The 23,695-nt window shown below is 41.5% G+C and overlaps 1 protein-coding gene across 1 annotated transcript in view; it reads right to left on the bottom strand.

The window, feature by feature from the left end:
• The window catches only part of LOC103558421 (uncharacterized), a 505,308-nt gene extending 484,443 nt beyond the window's left edge, over nt 1-20,865 (bottom strand). Inside the window, exons 1-2 of the mRNA XM_070582944.1 lie at nt 20,588-20,865; nt 19,522-20,098 (exon numbers count right to left, since the gene is read on the bottom strand). Of these exons, the coding sequence (XP_070439045.1) occupies nt 19,522-20,098; nt 20,588-20,865 (855 nt within the window). The remainder of the gene's footprint in view (nt 1-19,521; nt 20,099-20,587) is intronic.
• Nucleotides 20,866-23,695: the final 2,830 nt, after the last annotated feature.

Below are 23,695 nucleotides of genomic sequence, written 5' to 3'. Positions count from 1 at the left end.
GTGCTGAAAGAATATTTTTGAATGAATGAAACAAGTTTTCTATTATCTAGCTTCATGTTCTTTCCAAGACACTGTTCTGCCTTTGAAAGCATTCAAACGAAAAGTGTTGTCAATGATCACACAGCGAATAGCTTGGTCAACATGACTACTGAGTAGCCAAGCTTGTAGGGATTTCCCTCACTGAGGAGGGTCTCTAAACTGTGGTCTGACCTGCTGAAGAAGCTACTGAGATGACCACATATACTCCAGGTCAACACCATCACTCACCCTGACCAATATTTTCACGCACACTCCTGACCCAGACCAATATTTTAATGAGAGTGTCTCAGCCAAAGGAGGCAAGGTACCTCCCAATGCTTTACGTCATGGTCAGCCAGAAGATATGAATGGAAGAGTTGTGGCCATCTTGCTTCATACACAGTCGCAGACTGGAGTTCCTTGAGAGTTTACTCAGCTTGTGGCCCAGTGCCAGACACAGGATATACTGAAGGAAATGTGATAAACAAATGAGGGGCTCTTTTAATTCAGTGCCTAGTTCTGCCCCCTGTGCTGGCTCTTTCCTCACTAATATAAAATGCTTCATATTCACCCATATTTCACAATAATCCCACTCACTCAACCCTATGTCTCCCTCCAAACATCGTCCTAACTCTTTGAATTCAGTCAAGCCGCCTGAAAAAGTAGTCTCCACTTGCTCACGCCACTCTCACCTTCTATTCATTCCTCAGACCACCAAACCAGGATCTGGGCCCCATCGCACCAGGACCACCAGCAAACTCTTGTAACGAAAAACAAAGGACACTTTCTAGCTCTTACATGGCCTGTTCTTCCTGAAACATTTAATACAACTCATGTCCCTTCTTAAAATTCTGGCCCACCTTAATCTTTATAATTCCCCTCAGACATGTTTTCCTCCACCCCTTTGACAACACTTATTCTATGTTCTTCACTGGTTCTTTTGTTTGTTTGTTTGTTTTCCAAATTCCCCTTAATCATTATAATATTACAGTAAAGCTAAAGCTAAATCTATTGAATTTTTACTACACGTCAGTCCTATTATATATACTTTAATATATTAACTCATTTTATGGTTCACAACCATCCTATGACTCAAATATGTTTCATCTCCATATTATGGATGAGGAAATTGAAAAACTTGCCCTAGTAACTGGTGGAACTAGGATTTGAACCCAGACAGCAGAGCTCACACCCTTAATATTCCATACTGGTTCCTTAAATGATGGTGGTCCTCAAGAGTCCCTCTGAATCCACAGATAGTACCTGAGTAATCCTGCCTCCATTCCCTGGGTTCATACTTGTATACCCAGGCAGTCCCCAAATCTATTGTTCTAGTCCACTGCTTCCTCTCAGTTCAAGATCCACATATCCAACTGCCTGCTGAACACATCCAAAATAAACTCTTCCCCTTTGACCTAGCCTCTCAATCGGCTTTATTCAGAGCATTCTTCACTTGCAGAAGAAACCACCATGCACCCAGTCACCTAACCCAGAAATAATGATGTCATCCTTTTCCCCACCCACTCTCTTGCCTCCCACGTCCAACAATCAGCAAGTTCATCAGTTCAACATCTTCATCTCTAACACTTAGTTCAGATCCTGATCATTTCTTACCACAATTTAAGGCTCTTCACACAGCTGCCAGAGTGACTTATCAAAACCACAGCTGTTCTCTTCACAGCTCCACTGACAATATTTCCAGTGACTCCTCATTCCTTCAGGATAAAATCCCAACTCCTCAGCATAGCACACAATGTCTCCTTGATAGACCATGGCTATTTCTCAAGCCTGGTTCCACATTATACCCTAACCTCCATGACCCGAAACATAGCATGCTTGTTCTCTAGTCCCCAAAACCTTTGTACATGCAGCCCCTCCTGAAAGCTGCCTCATCACCCTCCTTGCCCTCATCACTCACTTATCTTCTTAGGCTCATACTCATTCTGCATCTCCGCTCAGGTGTATATGCCCACAGAGCCTGGCCCACTTCCCACATGCCCCTGTAGACCCCTAAGCTCACTTCTCTCCCTGTATTCATCATACTGAATTGTAATTACCTTTTTAGTTTTTTCATCATTAGACTGGACTTCTCTGAGTCCAGAGGGCACATCCCATACCTCTTTACATTAAATAAGCATCTAACACTGGATCCACACAAAATAGGTGCTCATTAAATCTCTATCAACTGAAAACAGCTTTTGGAAGCTGGTCCTGCTCCTCCCTCTGAATTAAACAGTCTGATGGATACAAAGCTAACTGCATTTCAAGTGAAATAAGCAGATGGCTTTGAATCACATCAGCGCCAGCCAGGGAATATATACTCTTTTCCTTTAAAAACATCCTTAAATTATCACTCTGATTATTGATCCTTTCTTCTTTACAAAGAAAAAAAGCTTACTTTAAAATGGTCAATCTAAAGAGAGGAGAATAATGAGAGCTCTATGGCATGAAGATAGCTAAGGTATACTAGTTCCTCTTTGATATAGCATCAAGAAATACACTGAATCACAGAAAATAATTTTCTGGATTAATATGTATTTTTCCTTAAATCATCAAATAAATGTTTTTTTGTCCTTTCTGGAAACAAATCATTCTCAAATATATTATACATTTCTCTACTTTTATAATCAAAGAATATTTTAAAATATGCTCACAGCATAGTGAGTGAAGACGATTTTAAAAAGTAAAGTATGATAACATTTTGTTGAAACATAAACATACATATTTACATTTGCAATTATATTACGTAGCTCTTTCAAAATGTTAACAGTGGATATCTCTGGTTGTGAGACTACGAGAGACTCTTGTTATTTTATCTCATCTCTATATTCTAATCTTTCTGCAATAAAATGTATTAATTATATAATAAAAATAGATGTTTGTAGGGGCCAGCCCAGTGGCCTAGTGATTAAGTTTGTATGCTCCACTTTGGCAGCCCAGGGTTCATGCATTCAGACCCTGGGCATGGACCTAGGCACCACTCATCAAGCCATGCTGTGGCAGCCTCCCACACACAAAATAGAGGAAGACTGGCATAGATGTCAGCTCAGTGACAATCTTCATCAAGCAAAAAGAGGAAGATTGGCAACAGATGTTAGTTCAGGGTCAATCTTCCTCGCTCCCCTACCACCAAAAAACCCAGATATTTGTAAAAATTAGGACTACATTTAATCTAAAATTTTATTGACAAGATAAATCTATCATAATCAAGTTCAATATTTACTGATTGATACACTTAGAGGCCAATCAAGCGAACAAGATGTCCTAACCTAATCAATCCAGAACATAATGCTTTCCAAGTTCTTGGGAATATATTTTAGTGTTTTTAGCCCCTCTCTCTATCGGTCGACAGCCATATCTTCTTTTTTGCTATCAATTCCTGCTTCTAGAAGTCCCCTTTCCTTCTTTACAAGTAAGTTGTTTATAAATTTGCTTAAGTCATTTGAAAAATATAGTGATCCTTTCTCGGGACCTTGAAGTATAAAATCCAGTATTTTTTGCATGCATACAGACTTTGTGACATCTATTTGCACTGTTTACTTACTGTAATAGTTAGAGGATGTTTGGGCTTTTGAATGTGGTTCATATTCAAGTTCCAGAGCAACCAGCTATGTGATCTTGGACAAGATACTCAACTTTCTGAGTCTCAGCTTTCCCATCTGTAAATAGGGAGAGCAACAACAATTGCATGGAGTTGTTATGAAGATTAAATGAGATAATGAGGTAAAGTACTCCACATAGAGTTTAAAATAATAGCCAGTACCCATAGTGCTAGCTTTTGTTATTTATGTCACTATTATTGTTTGCTTCTTGATTCTCAATTATTTTCCAGGTATACAGTCAGCCAGATAATTGAGTTCTAGGTAAGCAAAATATTTCTATCTGTAAACAACTGGTTACAGAAATAAGAATCACCTAAAAGCCAAGTCAGGTTAATCTCACCCTTAGGAGTAGAAACAAGATGATAAACATTAAGGTGTTTAGCAATTTACAGCACATTTAAGATCTAGAAATTAAACACAAGACTATAACTCTCAATCACTAACTACAGGCCTGAAGAAGCCATGTTTACGGCGTACTTATTCCTGACTATGCTTTTAGCAGTTAATTTGGAGCCAAGTTACAAGACTGAAGCCCACATGGTATGGCTAGCTCTTCCCCCGACTCTGGGATGCTTCAAGAACCTTTAAACAGAGGAAATTGTTATCTTTTTTTTTTTTGATCATCACAGGAATAAATAATAGCAACCCATGTAGAGAGTACACACTGACACATTCTTATTGAAATACAAACGAACCATAAAGATTCTTATTAAATATAAAGTTTGGTGGCACTGGTGGTCTTAACAGTGGCCTTACAGAGTTGTCTTCAAGTGGCTCTGGTCAGTAGCATATTATAGGTCAGAAAACTATTTCAGAAGTAAATAGAATTTTTTTTTTAAGATTTTATTTTTTCCTTTTACTCCCCAAAGCCCCCCTGTACATAGTTGTATATTCTTCGTTGTGGGTCCTTCTAGTTGTGGTATGTGGGACGCTGCCTCAGCGTGGTTTGATGAGCATTGCCATGTCCGCGACCAGGATTCGAACCAACGAAACACTGGGCCACCTGCAGCGGAGCGCATGAACTTAACCACTCGGCCACGGGGCCAGCCCAGTTAATAGAATTTTTTAAACATACTTTTCATAAGAAAAAAGTAATCAATGTTCATTATAGAAAAGTTGGTAAAAACTGAGAACTGTAGATGAGAGACTAAAAATTATCCATAATTCACCACCAAAAGATAAACACTATTAAAACAATTTGATGCATTTCCCTCCTTTTGCACTTATGGTCTTTATATTTATACATTTATATATAAAATCATGCTGTTATAGGCATTTGCATCCTGCTTTTTTGACTTATAAGCATTTTATAGAGCATTAAAGTTCCTTGTAAACATTGTTCTTAATAGCTGCATTGTTCCACTGTAAGTTCCACTGTAAGGATATACCATAATTTACCTGTTTCCTCATTGTTGGACATTTAGGCTCTCGCCAATTTTTTTGCTAACACACAAAAATTTCAAAGATGGTTTTCAAGAGAAAACAAGTTTTATTTTGTAGGCAAATGAAGTACACAAGGAAAGAGACAGTGATGATACGTTAGTATAACGGAGTCACTGCTAGTCTTGGGTTCAATCAGAACAGACATTTATCTTTCCTTCAAGCAATAATTCATTTTAATTCAGACTTTCTATTTCTAGCTGCTTCCTCACAAATATGTTTTCCATCTAACACAATTGCAAAGACTCGTCCATAAAGCTCACTTTTTTGACAGGTGGCATTTAATTTGTCTGTAGGTCAAAAGCCCTACTATCTCTTGTTGCCACACTGAATGGAGGCAGACAGCCTCACTTACAATCCCGTCTGTGTGTAACTCTCCTCCTTTGTGAGAACAGTTACTTCTTCAAGTTCAACTCTCAGCCAGATGGTCAAATGCAAAAGTGTCTTCTGTGGGCTTCCAGGGTCCGTTAGAATTAACTCTTCTTCCCAGGCTCCTAGGCTCTCTTGAAGTGTCTGTATCCATGGGGACCAAAACTCCCCTCTCAAGGGACTCCACTCCACCTTAAGAGGACCTCTAGTTCCTTCAAAACAACCTTTTCCCTTTATACTAGAAAGTCATGCCAGAAACATAAGTACCCCACCTATGCCACCAGATGAAGAGCTTAGAGTTTGAGATAATTGAAGTAGTCACAGCAAGAAGCAAAGCATTGGGGAGGCCATTAATAATGCACCATGTGGTCATGCAAATTTCACGCACGAAAGAGAATATTATAAGCATATTTAATAGGAAAGGGAAGGACTTCAGCAAAGTGAGTTAGACATTTCAGTTGACTCTCCTTGGAAACTAATCCCTCACGAGAGTCAAAACAGCTCTGGGTCTATAACAAACGCAATCTAGAAAATACAGCAGCTTGTTAGGTCAAAATAGGGACTTCACAAAACAAAATAAAATTTATGAAAACGTTAAATAGGGAAGTTTGTGAGGCAGAGGAAAGCAAAAAGACTTCAAAATCTACTTCTATTAATGTTGAATCTGGAACTAAGGGGTCCAGCAGACTGATCCTACCCAGGCCATCATCTCACCCTTCAAAGACCAGGACACGCTCTGGAATTAGACATCATAGAAAGTACCCAAGAGCGGAGCCAAAGAAGTTTTATCCTCGCTGCACAAAGAATGAAATTAGAATGAATAAAACACCTAAATTGTAGAAATGGGTTTGTGTTTTTTTTGTCTTATCACTTTCCCTAAATAATGACTTTTCAACCTTAGAGGCATAGTGCAATTGCAGTGTTTGTTGCTCAGATGGAATGAAATGAAATAATACAGAAAGCCCTTGTCATGTTGCCTGGTATGGAGCTCTTCTTCAATGATGTCAACCGATTCTATTTCTTCCATACAGAAACAATGGACTTAAGAGAATACAACAGAACTCATTTTTTCATGCATTACCCTTAATGGATCATCTAGTCTCTATTTTCTGATTAAGATGGGAAGTTTCTAAAATGATTAAATCTAATTACTTTTGTTTTTACTTTTGATAAGGGATGTTACAAAATGTTGGGATTTCAGATTAAAAGAATCCATTAGTATTATGATAAAGCTCTTTTTTATTTTTTGAGAACACAAGAAGCTGACCTTCTTTTTTTTACACTAACCAACATCCAAAATTTAAACAAACAAAAATAGATGAGTACTTCTTTGCTTAAAAGGAAGTCCTATTTTATAAAAGAATTCTGTTGAAGTAAGCAAACTCCTAAAAGTTTAAATTACCTTTTGAAAGTCAGTATGTTCTTCAAATATACTATTTAGAAATACAAGTTAAAACTATCTGAATTCCTTGGGGCCAAATTGTTTTAGAATTCAAATTTTCAGATTTTAGAAAGGCAATGTGGTGCATATGTGCCCGGAAGCATCTGGAGAGTCACATCCTAATCAAACACATTAAAATTTTTCAGGGAAACTTAAAAGTTTTCATATTGAATAAAATAAATAAAGTCTATAGTTAGACACATGCCAGCTTGGTGTAGGTTTTGCCACCAAATTAGTTTGTGTCAAATAACAACAACAAAAATGTATCTGCTGGTGTTTAGAGCGTTTGGACTTCAGAATTATGGATAAGGGAATATGAAATTATTTTTGATTTGAACACACACTGTCAGGTAACTTAGTCAACTGTGTAAAGTGAAGAAGGGTAAGTGATTTAAGAAATAAAAAGGACAACGTGTATGCTGATATAATGTAGATAAAACACTAGTGGAAATGGAAATAGCTTTTATGAAAATTACAGGACAAAAAGAGTTTGTGAAATTGTATGTACTTACTCAAAGAAAAGTACTTCAAGAGCCTCTAGTTCAGATTTGACCTGCAAAAGCAACATCTTGGCATAAAATGCCTTAAAATATACTCTGATCATTATTTATTACCCACTAACCAAAATCTTCTGGCTATGAGTCCAAAGCCACATTTTTTGAAGGCAAATTCAAGTACTTGAAAATTGAACACACGGTGTGTGCAAAGGCCATGGAGGCACGTCCAGAAACTGACAACCACCAACACAGTTCACCTCACTCTTCAGGTTTCTCAATGCACAGAAATCACATGGCAAAAAGGGTAAGGAGATATATGCTTCCAGTTACCACTGTTTTCATATAATCCGCATCCCATTATCACTGCCAAATCCCAGGATTAAGAATGGCTCCTTAACACCCCGAATAATTTATCGTGAGATGATCTTGGGTCTTCCTGGTTTTTAACGCACTTTGATGGTACAAGGCTCTTGGATCATTTTGATGTTAGTCTTTGCCCCTCTCCATCTCAGTTTTCCCACAGAAAATCAAGTATTTTCTCTCTATAAGCAGATGAGAGGGTTTCATTATTATCAACCAAAAACGTTCTTTAGAGAAAAAGACCTTTTAACTACATCTTATCAGGGAGGGCTTAACACACACTAGAGTCAAACAGAGAAACTGTTGTGCTGGGCAGACAGTCCCCTACATGCAAGTGTTCAAGTTAAATAGCTGTATATATTGAGTCACATTAGGGACGTATTTTAAGACTGGTTAATCCTTGAAGCACTTGTATCTCTTGGAACATATACCAAAGTTTTAACAGACAAATGAGAAACTAGGGAACAGAGAGGTTAGAGTCTCACCCAGCTAATTTGTAGCACAGCCAAAACAAGAACTCCTGATGCTTATAAATAATTTAAGTTTGGGGAACATTTTTTATCTAAGGGGGCAATACAGCGGGAGCAGAAACGTGGGTTAGATTATCAGTGACTAGAACAACTGATATCACACTTCGACCTCAGTGAAATTGAAATCTAGCTGTAGAATTAATGTGAGCCACTAAAGAAAAGTTGGCGGAAAATGCTCAGCAGGACTTTAGGAGACCCTAGGATCCTGACGAGGTAGAAGAGGGGGATTTCTCTGGTGGTATTGAGATGGGGCCGTGCAACAGCTTACCTGGGCACACACTCAGCCCCTCCAAAGAATTCCTCAGCCGTTCCGTGAGCCAAAAATATATTTAGAGCCTTTGCAACCATCACTAGGTCATTAGAGTAGACTATGAACTTCCTGGTCCCTTAAATTTTAATGAATCTGAGCCCTTTAAAGGTGGCGCTGAGAGCAACTTTAGCTGTGAAACAATTAAAATGTTAATGGGGTTTCTGCCTTAAATAGATTTATGAAAGACAGAGAATGCTGACTGAGTTGTTTCCTGGCCCTGACTTGTTACTGTCAGTTGAATTCAAGCGAGATGTGCTTTATGGGAGATGCAAGGCACACCTTCTGACAGCTGCTGCCTATTGTGTTTCCTATTTCAAAATTCATTTCAGTATTGCATTTAACATGCCTGAAGCCCAATACAAATTCTCTTCTGTTATCTCATAATTGGCCACCATGTATTGCTGTGTCTTGAGTTTCTATTTGTTTTATTTTACATGTGGTATTCCAGGACATTGAAAGGAAACCCGTGTTCATTTTTTGCTCATCTCGATAAAGAGAGAGTTCAAAAGTTCAAAAGATAAGAAGTAGTTCTCAGAGTGAGTAAACCGTGAAATGCACTGGAAAATAAATTTTTGATGTCAAGATACATTCCCAGTTTATTCATGCTGAGAACAGTTTTCTTATCTTTTGGACTTCGTAAGCTGGGATAGCCAAAATTTGTTTAAACTCCACAATAAAGAAGCAAAACAATTTGACTATTATTTGATTATCACATGCTTTTGTCTATAAAAACTGTAAGCAAAAATCTGGAAGTACTGCGAATGAATACGAGTATTTTGAGCTCCAGAAAGGAAAAATTATTCAAAATTAGGTTGCCTTTCTCCTGGTTGGAATCCACTACACTAAACCATGAAAATAGTTTTCTTAATAATTCAGAGAAACCAAACCTCAGGTCTCCTGGGATTGCCTCCGCCCTCAAGAGCCAAATCCAGTAAAGTTCAGAATTACTGTCAATTCCTAATTAACCATATCAGTGAGGAGGAACATCAAACACCATGAAAACTGTCCACTGAAAAGTGACAGAAAACATTTCCCAGATCAGGAGTTGACAAGCCACGTAATTTACACACATGTAACTGATTTTACAAACAGCTGGCCGGAAACACCTTTACTAATTCCAAACACGTCCTCATCATTATTACATCATTATCAAATAGATTTCTTTAAAGAAACTAGAGATCTTCAGATACCTATGACAAATAAAAACGTCAGTTAGGATTGCTGAGACAAACAGACATGCAGTTGATCCAAGCCGAGGGACCTGGGAGTATTTGTGAAATAGATGACTTTTGTGCTGGGTCTAGAGACTGGCCTGGAAGAGATGGGGGAAGAAGTTCATTTATGGTAAGGAACCATAGCTGGAAAGCGTGGAGTGCATTTGGGGACCCTTGGGTATCCTGATGAGGGTAGAACGGCAAGTGCGTGGGGGCACTGATGGCGATACCAGTTAACTACAATGTATATCATTCCCAGAGGATACCCTCCCTTCTAACAGCCTCCAACGCCTTGCTGTGCTCTGCTCTCTTCCTGTAATGAATGTTCTGTTCTCAATCCTATCTCACCTTCAAATGCCACCACTTCCATGAAGCTTTCCATGATTTCCTCTCATGAATTTGGTTTCTCTTTCCTTTTCAATTACAGTAATACTTTGCTCTAAGTCCTTTATGGTCTTTAACTATCCTACAACAGAGAACACAGTACTTGATTAGAAGCTCCTTGGGGGTGGACACTTTATCTTATCGAACTTTACAGTCTCTACAGAACCAGGGAAAATGCCTTGGTGATTGTGAGTTGAATTTAAATTATGCCCCAACTGTAATTAATTCTGCTGGAGCAGGACAGCAGGAACTCCCTTCTCCTATCATTTCTGGTGATGGGAATAACAAGGTTGAGAATGATAGAAGATACACAGTAAATGCTTAGTCACACAAGAATGCAGACTGCCAACACAGGCAGCCACTCTATAAGAGTTTCCATGTCTTGTCACCATGACCAAAAGTGATGGCTGCTAGAATTCAGTTCTCAACCAAAACAAGGTTCTTCCACTGGGTCTGTTTAGGTAACTCTAAGTCAACCAGTTTTTTATTAGTGACACTGTCTACTTTCCAAGTTCCTATTTTATTCAACTTTCCTAAGACCTTCCACAGCACTTGCCACTCCCTCTTTCCTTCTTCTAAGGTAGTTTATTAATCTCCTCGTTAGGTGATTTTACATCTGTCCTCTTCTCATATATTAAAATTTCCCAGGTTTCCTTCTTCAATAATCTTTTCTCTTCATTTTTATATATACTTGTCTCCTGCCTCCTGTCTTCAACATCCACATAGAGCTCTCGCGCAGACACTCTCCCGGCCCTGGACCCATACGTGGAGTTTCTCCAGCACAGCTCCATCTGAAACCCCACAGACACATAAGTGCCCAAGTGGTCACTGCTGACCTCATTCTCTTCTCCCCTAAAACTCTTCCTTCTCCTGTGTTTCCGACTCTCTCTGTTACTCAGAAGCCACCACCAGTCTCTCACTCCCTCACTTCCACACATTCATCAACCCCTCTTGCTACTAATCTTTCGAATATGTTCCTTTCATCACCACCACTATTTCTTTATTAGACTCACACCACTCCCCCCTCTACTATAGAAACAGCCTCTTAATTGGGCTCCCTGCCCCTAGCTTCTTCCCTCTCCAGCCAATTCTTCATTCCAAAACACAAGTCAGATTAGTTACTCCTCTGTTTTCCATCGGTCACTTCCAGGCTTCTCATTGGTCCACTTCAAAGTCCAAATTTCTCAATTTGATATGCTAGGACCCTCCTGAGCTACCCTCTCTCAGCTGCCCTAAACTCATCTTCTGCTATGACCCCCTTCATATTCTTCCCTCCAGACATAACACTAAGAAAATGATGTCCTAAAAGGGAGATCTTGCCTCCTCTTCTTGCACATGCTCTTCTCACCAACTAGAACCCACTGCTCCATCACCACCTTTACCACCCACCTAACCTCTCCTCAAAAAATCAGGTTAAGAAAAATAAACTCTTGAAAACCTACACTGAGGCCCTGGACTCTTTCTTTCTTCCAGTTAGGTTACATGTTCCAGCTTGCCAAAATTTTTTTGGTAGGCTCTGGTATGTTCTTTGGTCTCCCCTGGGATCTATGAGTTGATCAAAGACAGAGGATCACCTTATCCTCTCTGTATCCCCAAAGCCTAGCAACGTAATTGGCCCTGAATAAATATTTCTAGAATAGAAGTAACAAGAAAAGAAATCAGCCACATATTAAGCAAGTGGGTTAGTGATTTGATTTCAGCTTCAGAAGAGAAAGGACAGATACCTGGGATTTAAACACAGCCTCTGAGGTCAGCTCACCAAACCTCTGTGTTCATCTAGTTCCACAGTCTTCTCAACAATTGAAACAGAATGGGAAAATCAATGCTGGACTCAACAAAATAGAACAAAAGTGGATTTTAGCCTTAGCAAGCCCATACTGCTGAAATTGGGAAAGAAAATATTAGGGGTATTGGGAGACAATTCTTCAAGTCTCTTGCATTTCTACATATCTTGTGAAGAAGTTTTGATGGCTTTTCTTCTGGAAGGATGTTTGTATAGCAAACAGCCTTGGAAGATTTAGAGAGTGTCTCCTGACAGAGCTGAGAGCAGAGTTGTTTCCTGAGCAGGATAATAAAGATGATGTCTCCCTCTAAGGGCAAAAGTTGGGCAGGTTTGCTAGCAATCCCCTTATAATTGGAGATTTTTTTTAAGACCTTGGCTCTTCAGTTGTGACATAAATCAACTATGTGCACAGTATCCATTTGGGCCACTTCTAAATGCCCCCATGGAACTTAGGGGTGGGGAGGCAGGGGCAAGGGAAGCCAATGCAAATATGAAGCTCACACTACCTGCTGTAGAGTGACTAATAAAGTCCTTTGTCTCTGACCCAGGAGTCTCATGTCTTCTATTAGCACCTATGAACTATGGCAGGCTAACTTGTTAGCTTGCAGGTAGAGTAAAATCTTAGACACATCATAGTTCTTGACAAGGAGAAGAGAACTAAAGACAAATTTTAAAAATTGCTCAGTAGGTGTTTATAAATTGAATATTGCCAGAAAGATATGATTTTGAATACAATGTAATAGTTATAAGTACAGATTCTAGAGTCTAACAGCCTGGGTTCATATCCCAGCTTTTAGTCTTATTAACTACATAAACTCTCCTGAGTTACATACTCATATGCAATTTCTCCAGAAAACCTTAACTTCTCTGAGTCTCAATTTTCTTATCATGAAATGTGGATACTAATATTACCTTCTGATGGGGTTGTTCTGAGGATTAAATGAGTTAAAATATGTAAAGTACTTAAATTGTTCCTAGCATATAAGTGCTATTTAAGAATAATATTTTGATGCTTGAACTTCATTCTACAGATAATCAAAAGTTTTTTGCTTTTTTTTTTCCGTGAGGAAGATTGTCCCTGAGCTAAGATCTCTTGCCAATCTTCCGCTTTTTGCTTGGGAAAGATTATCCTTGAGCTAACATCTGTGACAATCCTCCTCTATTTTGTATGGGGGATGCCGCCACAGCATGGCTGATGAGCAGTTCATAGGTCCACACCCAGGATCCAAACCTGCGAACCCTGGGCCACCAAAGCAGAGCCTGCAAACTTAACCCCTACACCACTGGGCTGACCCCTAATCAAAGCTTTGAAGAAAGGAAATTATGTTACTAGGTCTTTGTTTTAAAAATCAACTTTGAGTTCGAATCCTGGGTGCGGACATGGCACCGCTCATCGAGCCACGCTGAGGTGGCATCCCACACGCCACAACTAGAAGGACCCACAACTAAGAATATACAACTATGTACCGGGGGGCTTTGGGGAGAAAAAGGAAAAACATAAAATCTTTAAAAAGAAATCAACTTTGATTAAAATTAAATAGTCTAGGCAGCCGGCCCAGTGGCTCAGTGGTTAAGTGCACACGTTCCACTTCGGCAGCCCAGGGTGCGCAGGTTAGGATCCTGGGTGCGGACATGACACCGCTTGGCAAGCCATGCTGTGGTAGTGTAGCAAAAAGAGGAGGACTGGCAGCAGATGTTAGCTCAGGGCTAATCTTCCTAAAAAAATTAAATCGTCTATATAATAAAAATAAAGAAGACTGAGAGAATATGAAAGAGAAAACAAAGAGACAATTTAATAGTCTCAGAGTGAAAATAGCACTGCTGGGCTTGAGTGTTGAAGAGAGGAAAGAGAACCAATTCAAGAGATGTTTCATTGCTAGTGTTTACAGGACTTGGCAACTGAAAGGAATATAAATGTTAACTTAAATTTATTCAATTGTCATATACAAAGGCCTTTTCACAATCATCTCACCTAAAGCTCATGATGTAACTACAAGGTAAACTGGGAGAAAAGTGACAGATACAGATTTCAAATATGAAAGAAGGGGAAGATGAGCAAAGTACCTAAGAAGGAGAAAATGTAGAGGGAGACAATGATGACTAGAGATGATCTATGGACGTTCTGAGTCTGAAACCCATGGAGATGATATGTCTATAGTTGAAAATGTAAGTCTGAGGCTCCAAAGAGAGTAGGGGTAGATGTACAGATCTGGGTCTCATCAGAAAAGAGCACATGCTGGAAGCCAGTGGAAGGAAAGAGATAAACCAGGTTAAGGGGTGAAGAATGGGAAGGGGAATAAAGGTAGCAGGTGGGAGAATGCAGGGGACAGTGGAACATGAGAACTACAGATGATACCAAATGTGCAGAGGAGAAGCACAAACGAAGAAGCAGAAAAGTACGAAATAGGAATAGCCAGGAATATCACATACTACAGAAAAATGAGAGTAGGGTGAGTCTGAAAAGAAGGCCACTCTGAGAAGGAATTTTAGTAGAGGCCAGACTGTAGCAGGTTAAAGGATCAATGATAAGAAAGGAAGCAGCATCAAAGAGCTGGTCTTGCGAAACTACAGGCAAAGGAGAGAAGAAGCAAGGTCAAGACAGATCTACATATATAGACACAGACATACCACAAACATGGAAGAGAGAGATGCAGAAAGGGAGACTTGGATACATTGGGGAGAAGAGGCAACAAGAACAGTAGAAAGGAAGGAATTGGCAATAAAAGAAAGAAAAGAGATGACGGACAGAGAAAAGTTTTTAAAGACAGGATCTGGAATGTACAGGGAAGGGATTACCTTGAAAAAAGAAAAGATTGGGAAACTTATTCCCAGCAGACACAGAAGAAAGAAAAGTAAAAGTATAGGAAAAAAATACTGAAGCCAAGGATGGAAAGCCTGACAAAGTTCATATAATATAATGCCAATTTCATCAATAAACTACAGATTGAAGTTGATTGCCGAAACCACGTGGCAAAGGTGAGGTTCAGGTCTACTTAGGGCAACAGGAAAAAGTGCTACTGTTAAATGTAAGTAAACAGACTCAGACTAAGTAGGAAGAGCAGGGAGCCTGGTAATCTGAAAGCCCAGGAAAGAGAGGTCAAGGGCAGAGGGACACCACAGGGAACAGGGATTAGAACGAGGCCTCTGGAATCAGACAGACTGGACCCAAGGCCCATCCCTTCTCAGCTACGAAACTTCACGCCAGTTCCTTAACCTCTCTCTGCCTTGGCATCCTCATCCGAAAAACAGAGATGATGGTATTATCTACCTCATATGATTGTTGTTATGATTAAGGCTTTAAGAAATACAAACTTCTGGAAATAATGCCTTACCCATAGAGAGCACAGCCTTCTCTAGCTCACTTTATGCTCATTTTAGTGTGGTTGATCTCACAAGAAAGAAAAATATTTTTGAACTAATTTAGACAAATGGGTAAATGATGGACTACCGGCCATGCTTAAATTATTTGTAAATTTAAAAGTGGACTGTTATTAGCCCCAGACATCTTTAATTGGCTCAATTTCAGGCTTTTTCATAAGGAAAGTAAAAAACAAAAACAAAACAAAGTGAAACAAAGTCCAACATGGTGTGCGGTGCAGGAGACAACTTTGTCATTTCCCCTTCACAGGTCTGTATTATTATAGCTTCTTGCCTTTCTCTACTTCTAAATTGATCGATTCTTCAAAAATCTAGATCTCTGCCACTCTCACCACAAGCTCTCATATCAGCTACAGACGGCCAACGTGAACCATAGGTCTATATACAGCTGAGGGAAGCAGGAATGGGATGGATAAACAGCATCACATCAGACACATCTGGGATTTGTATGTCAGACTGCCTATGTTGGATACTTGCATTAGGGAATGGACGTGAGAAGTCCTAAACAGTATAGGAGACTGCTGAGTCACCAAGTGGCCACACCTTTTTAAAATTCCCCTCAAGTATCAGAGAAATCTCAAGTCCCTGAAGCTTAAGCCACTGGATCTGCCTTTATGCACTTCTGCTGGCATGATACCTGCAACACTTCCATGTTGACTACTTTTCATCATGTTGTATACAATAACTATGCACGTGTTTACAAGAGAGCATTACAAAGGATAAATTTTAATAGAGTATGTTACAGCCAGTCATTTTCCTTTGATGTCTCAAAGATCTGGAGTAGAGTTTATTTCCTTCTATGTAATCCTTCAGAAAACATTTGCAGAGTACCATTAACATAAGTAAACTCTTCAATATCCCTTTATCAAAATGCCATCACCAGTTACAACTCTCCAATTCATAATGCACTTACCAACGATAGTTTTCCCCACTCCACAATTCCCAGTTTAAGCCTAGCCCATCATTTTAATAGCCTACAGCCATGAAAGAGCAGGAGAATTTCTAATGAAGAATCTCAATGAAGAGGAGAATAATCAGACCTTCCTTGCGAGGAACTATCCTACCCATTGCACGATAACTGGCACCCCAACCCCCTCCATACCCAGCACCAAATGTCAATAGAGCCCTGTAGCTTTTAAAACAATCAAAAAGGCCCCACATTGGAGCCAGTCAAGGGCCTAGCGGTTAAGTTTGGCATGCTCTGCCTTGGTGGCCCAGGTTCCAGCACAGACCTAGACCACTCATCTGTCAGCAGCCATGCTGTGGCGGTGGCCCACATACAAAAAGAGGCAGATTGGCAGTGCATGTCAGCTCAGGGCAAATCTTCCTCAGCAAAAAGAAAAAGAAAAAGCCTCACAGGGTTCTCAATACCCGTTGGGCAGAAGGTACCAGGGCCACTCCAAATGAGAACCTCTAGTAATGATAAAAAGAAGGTCTGAAAACAGAGGCTGGGCCTGGGTGTTCTGAAATGGACCATATTTGTTAAGAACTTTAGCACTGGAACTCAAACTACCTGGATCCAAATCTTGTGAATTCTGGAGAGTGAATTTAACCTTACTGTGTGTCTTTCTTCATCATAAATGGAGACAATAATAGTTCCTGCTTTGTACGGCTATTTCCAAGATAAAATGAAACAATACATGTAAGTTAGCTAGAAATTTGCCTTGCATCTAAATAGGAATTCAAATGAATTAAGTATTATCTGTGATTTCCAATGTCTACTTACATAGTAGGTACTTAGGTACTCTTTGTGGAATACTGATTTCATGAATTGCCCTAACCTTAGTCATACAAGGTTTCCTAAATGTGTTAAGACATGGTCACCAGACAGATCAATTATCATTAGAGTTTGAGTATCCATTTTGTCACACATCTTTTGCTTTGTTTATAAAATTCCCTTTGAAAATGAGCTTACCTGTGGAGGAATGTACCATAAATACAACGCCTTAAATTTAGGCTGACCGTTATTTATTTGCACAGTCATTTCCTCTTTTCAGCTGTCACCCACGCCAGCTCCAAAATTTGCTGAAGTACCAGATCAGCTGCATAAAACTTTTACCTGTGTTAATGACCTATAAGTGCCAGTCAGTAAGATGATGCTTCCTCATTAGTGGTCCTCACCTCATTAGAAGCCTGCTCTCACTGATAATGGACCTCAGAGGTCAATAAAAATCTCAGGAAGAATTCTCTTTAATTTAATAGATGGACAGGTGTGTGGAAGCCCAGTGCCATACGTGGTTATATTCCACATGCCCACAACAATTGCAACGGCATCTGCAGAAGCCTGGCACGAAATCCCAACATGGTTCCTGCTGAGGAAACCATTAAGTCTGATACCTGGGAGGACTAAATACAAACTTGATTGGATTTTTCCCATCCAGATTTCAGGAAGTACTAAGAATCATCAGAGCGATCTCAATAATTCCCCAGAAAGAGCATTGCTATTAAATATCCAAGAATTTATATTGGTTTTAATATGTGATCTCATCTCACCTGATAAATAAATGAGCTGAGGCGGCAGTGTCCTTTAGAAAAAATGCAATGTCATCCTTCCAGCCTTTTCAACAAAAGTATCAATATTGAAACACGAGGTAGAACAGTTAAGCAATGTCAAAAGTGATGCAGTATTTCTGTTATTTCTCAGTGCCCCCCACAGAGGTATTATTTGGTCTCATACGCATGGGTGTCTTTGTGACTACCTAATGCCAACCCAGAGTCCACTTGAATAACAGCACTTGTACGGCTAAGAGCATTGCTAGCAGGCAAGCTTGCTAAAATGCAGTTTCTAAGAAGCGAAGGCTTAGGTATGCACAAGCTATCCAAAGTCAGATGTGTTTTCTGAGATAAACTGGAAAGGAAAAGGCTAAACCAACCTTCTCTTCAAAATAAACAAGACACATCTTATCAATGCAAGAAAAATCGCCTACCCAGAAACTCCGTGCATTTCTGCCAAATACATATTTACAAACTACATAGGCAAGAACTTGTTCCGTGATGCCACCAACACCCTGGCCAACTCTCAAGATTTATAGTTAGTGACATTTGCAGGAACCAGGTAGCAAATTGAATCTCACAGAAGAAGTATGAAATATGGAAATACAAAGCGAACCCAAAAAAGAGTATTTTTCTTACAAGAAAATGTAAAGCCCCAGAAAGGTGTAGATAGCTTTGTGTACTTATCTAAACCATTTTTTATTATAAAATGTTCACATTTCAGAAAATCAAAGATGATGCAAAGAAGTAGCAAAGATGTTTAAATGTTCAAAATACTCTGGTGTCTATTCATAACCGTTCGAGAGCAGAAAGGAGAATCAGAATTCGATGTCTTCTCTCTCAGACGGTTCGATGATGATCCCCCCATGCTACAGAATTCAGTGAAAACTTCACCAGCCAATCAAGCCGACCAGGCAATTTGTAAAGACCTAGACTTCCCCTGAGCTTCTCATTATGTTCGACACAGTGACCAAGAATTAATATCTCCTAGCCTTCATCTCTTCTAATCTGGAAATGAAACCATGCCCCATTCTCCGAAGACGTGCTTCAGTCGTCTTTGCACTCCTCAGTTCTCTCCTAACGAGGCTAGCATCTAAGTGGCAGCGCATTCACTCCCTGACATCCTCGTCTCCCCAGCTCCTCACTTCGGCAGATGAGCTCTCATCAAACCTGTGGAATAATCCACTCCTTCGGACTCGGAGATACTTCTCAAAAAAAAAAAAAAAAAACGTACACGAACTCATCGGTCTCCGGAAAGAACGTGTCAAGAAATTCCCTGTTCAACATGATTTCCTTCAAAACCCTTTCAAAAAGTGAACCTGTCATTAGCCAATTACTCTTCCAAACAGGAAATTAACTGAAACACACACATACACTCACACACCAGGCACACACCCAAATCTGGGGGAAAATTCTGTCAGTTGCTGAGAAAGTATCAGTCAGGTGGAAAGCACACAGTCCCGGTCCCGGTGTCTGCTCCGGGGCTGGCGCTCCCGAGGACGCGCTGGGGACAGCGCTCCCTCTGCGCTCAGCCTGGGACAGCCCGTAGCGCCCGCCCGGTGCCTGCCGGCAGCTCCTGCCCTCCATCCCCTCCCGGAGGGAGAGGCCCCCGCCGCAGGGCCAGCAGCGCGTCTGGGGTGGGGCGGAGGCGCACGGGGACCCGCTCTCCCTACGCGTCCCGGAGCGCGCGGGCGCCACTTACATGCCCGGCCGGAGCTGTAGGGCGCTGCCTGGCGGCCACCCGGCGGCCACCCAAGCACAGAAGCCCCGGAGCCACACTGGCGAGGTCATCTCGGCGGGGCGGAGCAGCTCCAGCCGCAACCCAGGCTTCGCGCCGCGCGCCACGCCGGCTCCGCCAGTCCGAGCCCGCCGCAGAAGTTGGGCTCGCCGGGCAGAAGTTGGTGCGCGGGGCTCTCGGGGCCGGCGAGCCGCGTCTGTCTACGGAGGGCGCGGCAGCAGCTCGGCCCACCAGGCATCGCCGGCTCCTGAGCGCGGGAGGAGCGGCCGGGCGAGCCCCCGAGGCGCAGTGGCCGCCGAGCTGCGCGCCCCTGCTCCGCCGGGAGCGACTGGAAGCCAGCGAGCCCGGCGGCCCGCAGCCCCCGCAGCCGCGGTGCCATGGAAACGCGCTCGCCGCCCTCCCGCCCCGGCCCTCCGGAGCGCTTAAAGAGACAGCCCCGCCGCCACCACGGGCTCGACGCGTTGCTGGGCGTCCCCACCCGCCCCCTCCTCTCCACCCCGCGCGGCTGGGAGGAGGCGCGGCGGGGGCCGGACGCTGCGGGCTGGGGAGGCAGCGAGATGCAAAATCAGGGGCTTCGCTCAATACTCCCTCTTAACTCTGCTCCCCACCTCTTCCTACCCAACCCCCCCCCCACCTACCCATCCAACACACACACCCAAACCCCGCCAAAGAGGAGAAGCAGCTCCAGCGTTCCCCCTGTACACCAACCTGCTCAGAACCAAACCAGCTGTGCATCTGCCACAAGCAGAGACCAAAGGAAGGCGGACTTTTGATTTTCATTCCGCTCGCTGCCACCCCGAGTCTCGAGAGTCGCTCAGAACACAGGCTGGGGGAGGTGTGTTTGAAGTGGGAACCAAACGGCAGTTGATTGAGTCAAATCTCCTGCCAAATCGACAGTTGCAGGACACATCGTCGCCTCGTCCAAAAATCCTCGTTACTCAATGGGATAATCTCCATGCATTTTATTTGGCCACCATCTCACGCCCTTCAGGCACCAGAGTTATAAGGAGAAGGCAACGCTTTTACAAACCTACTCCCTCCTTGCCTTCGAACCAGCTCCTCTTTCCCCAAATTTACGGAAGAGCAGCCAGTTGCGAGTCCCCGCAGCCCTCCCAGAAGGGACAGCGTCTGCTCGGAACGGGAAGCTCGGCTGCGGTGCTGGCCCGGCTGCCTGGGACGCGCAGCCAAGCGCAGCGCGGTCGCCAGCAGCTCCGGCCGGAGGCAATGCCTCTGCCCGGCGCCAGCTGCTGTCTGGAAGGCCACAACCCTCTGGAGTCTGTTTCGAGAAAATAAAAATCTATGGTGCATCGTGCCCTCCAACAAGGTCGGCCCAGGCTCCGAAGCCATAATCTGCAGTTGAGCCCCGCAGAAAATGGATCAATCTGCAGTGGCACAACTTTTTTCTTTGATTCCTAAACTTGCTAAAAGTGGCTCTCCAATGACTCATGCATTGTCAGATACTTAAAGAGGTACCACCTGATTTCCTCAGTCCTGGGAGCCCTAAAATGGTCTTTCCCAGTGGTCCTGCGGAATTAACCATCTGGCTCTTAGTTTCAGTCTTCTGAGGCTTTGTTCGCCTTTCTTTTCTTTCTGCGTTTTCTGCAACCAAAGAAGCGATTGGGCATTTGCAGGAGGAACTGAGGAGCAAACTTCTGGGCTTCTCTGAAAAGAAAGAAAAAGGGGAGGGCGACACAGAACCACCACTCCTGAATTCCTTAGCGTTCTGGGACTGAGCCCTTCTGGGTTTGTGGAGTTGGAATTCACACCACCCTGCAGTGTCTTCTATTTCTCTTAGTCATGTCTATATTTTTAACTTTTGTATTGAAGTTTAACTTAAAGTGAAAAAATCATAAATATACAACTAAATGATATCTCTATCTTTTGGCAAATATCTTTAACAAACAGAATTTTAGAGCCATTTGCCCAAGAAGAAATCATTATTTCAACTCCCTTAGTTAATGAAAGAGGGATTCATTCCTTCTTCCTTTTCTAAAGACTGGTTCTACATGAACCAGGCCTTCTCCAATCCCAGAGAGAGTGGACTTGGGGACATTGCTGATATCTGTCATAGAGATGCGTTGTCACTTGGCTAACTCTTAATTAGTTCTGATAATGGCAGGCCCAGCATGGGATGCTAAAATACATTGATAATTTTAAAATCTATTTTTAGCTTTTACTTTTAACTTCCCATGAACCCCTTTGCCACCTTTGTTAACAAGTAACTAAGTTTACTGCTTAATTTCACCTCCTTTTATTTTTCTTCTCCCTCTTCTGGTGAGGTACTAATGAAGAGAGAAATGACCAAAGGCAGGCAGGGCAAGGTGGGGGAGGAAAGAAAGAAAAGGAACCTGAATAATACACAATAACAGTGGCTCCTGAACTGAGTGTACTGACTGTGTAAGATGGGGCTGTTTTTCTCCTCTTCTGGGTGTGAAGTATCAGTGGAAAGATTAATCCTCTCTATTGATTCGATTTCTAATTTGTCTTTTGGTTGAAATCTAAAACCTCCAGATTATGCCAATACAGTTTCATATTAATTGTTCTAATGAAAATGTATAGCACACCTAAAGATGACAGTGTAGATTAACGGCACCCTGAAATTTCCTGTGACTCGCTAAGCCTTTCTGTGCTTCCAGACTAGTTTTAACTCTGCAGGGCTCTATCTGCAGCTAATCTCATTCCCTCCTGGAGCGGAAAAACTTTCTAATCATTTTCTTTCTTTACATGACATAAAGTCTTGCATAAATAATAGACCTCCTTTATTACAAGGCTAAATTTTTATGTAAGCCACAGCTGAAACTCAGAACTGTTTTAAGAGCTAAAGAATAATGTGGAAACAAAGGAATGTGTGTAAATTATCTGACTGTATGGTTGTTTATTTAAGGACAGCTTAGGTGCATGGGAAATGAATCAGTAAACTGAAAATCACAAATTAGGAAAGTTTCCTTTTCGGTACATTAGTTTGAAAGCATGTTTCTTATAGATGAACATTTAAAGCACTTTGAATATGTCAGGCTAAATATGATTAATATTTATTTCATAAAATATGGTTGATTACACATGATTCTAGGATGGATAATAATAAGAACACAATGCCATGTAAGCAATTATCATTAAATGGAACATGCTCTTCCAGTATAAGGGTTTAAAATTTTGCCATGAGCTAGGAAACCTTAACTTGAATTCAGCTCTCCTTTTGCAGTCTGTTCATACACTTTAAAAACAATTGGTGATTTGGTTTGATTGGTTGGTTATGCTATTCTCTAAAACAAGGGTGCATTATGAAATGTTAGTTACAATCTTACGCGTTAAAAGAGCAATGCAAGTGATTTGGGGATGTTATGAACACACAAAGTGAAGCCAGATACAGTCAAAACAATTCACTCAGCACTATTGCCCAACGTGAAAGAAATTTTAAAACTAACAAGGCAAGAGAATGAGCCAGATACACAAAGAATCGATTTTAAAAATTAAGAGAGAGAGAAGTTTTGTGTTGATTGCATCCCTTGCTCAGACAAGAATTTCATGGGGGAAAAACAAAACATCATGAATTGGGTTTTATTTTTGTGAATGATCTTTAACACTGTCAACCTGGGCAGGCTCTTAAAAATGGATTTGAAATGGCAGACAACTGTTCTCTCTGAGAGGAGTCCAAAGGATTTGAGGGGACCTCCAGTGGGAATGCCACATGCCACCCCACTCTTTCTAGACCTGCATCAAAGGAGTAATAAATCTAACCAGCTTCTCCCTTGTTAGGAGGAGGCGGGGTAAGCCAATTTCATGCTTTATGTACGCTGGTTGTAAAAAGGAATGCTTACCTAAAAAGAAATAGATTCCAACCAGATGTTCTCAAATCTTCCTCAGCTGCTGCTTGAAGCTGTACAGTCACTGCATACTTTATCTTCTCGTCTATCTTCTTCTAATTGAGAAATTGTTGATCCATGCAGTTCGACAGGCAGGCTGCTGCAAAAACCTTCCTGCCAAAGCTTTTCAGCCCTGCTCTCCTTCTGCACACAAAAACTTCCAGTGTCTGTGTGGGGACGGGAAAAGAGAGCAGGCCACTTCATTCGGCAGGTGCTGTGGGTTGAAAGAGGAGGAGGTCAGAAAGCAGTTCTTCAAAGGACAGCTTCTGTCACCT

The sequence above is a fragment of the Equus przewalskii genome, chromosome 18, assembly GCF_037783145.1.
Source record: "Equus przewalskii isolate Varuska chromosome 18, EquPr2, whole genome shotgun sequence".
Classification (NCBI taxonomy): Eukaryota; Metazoa; Chordata; class Mammalia; order Perissodactyla; family Equidae; genus Equus; species Equus przewalskii.
Note: the sequence above shows the minus strand (reverse complement) of the source record. Positions and strands in the feature narration are given on the sequence as shown.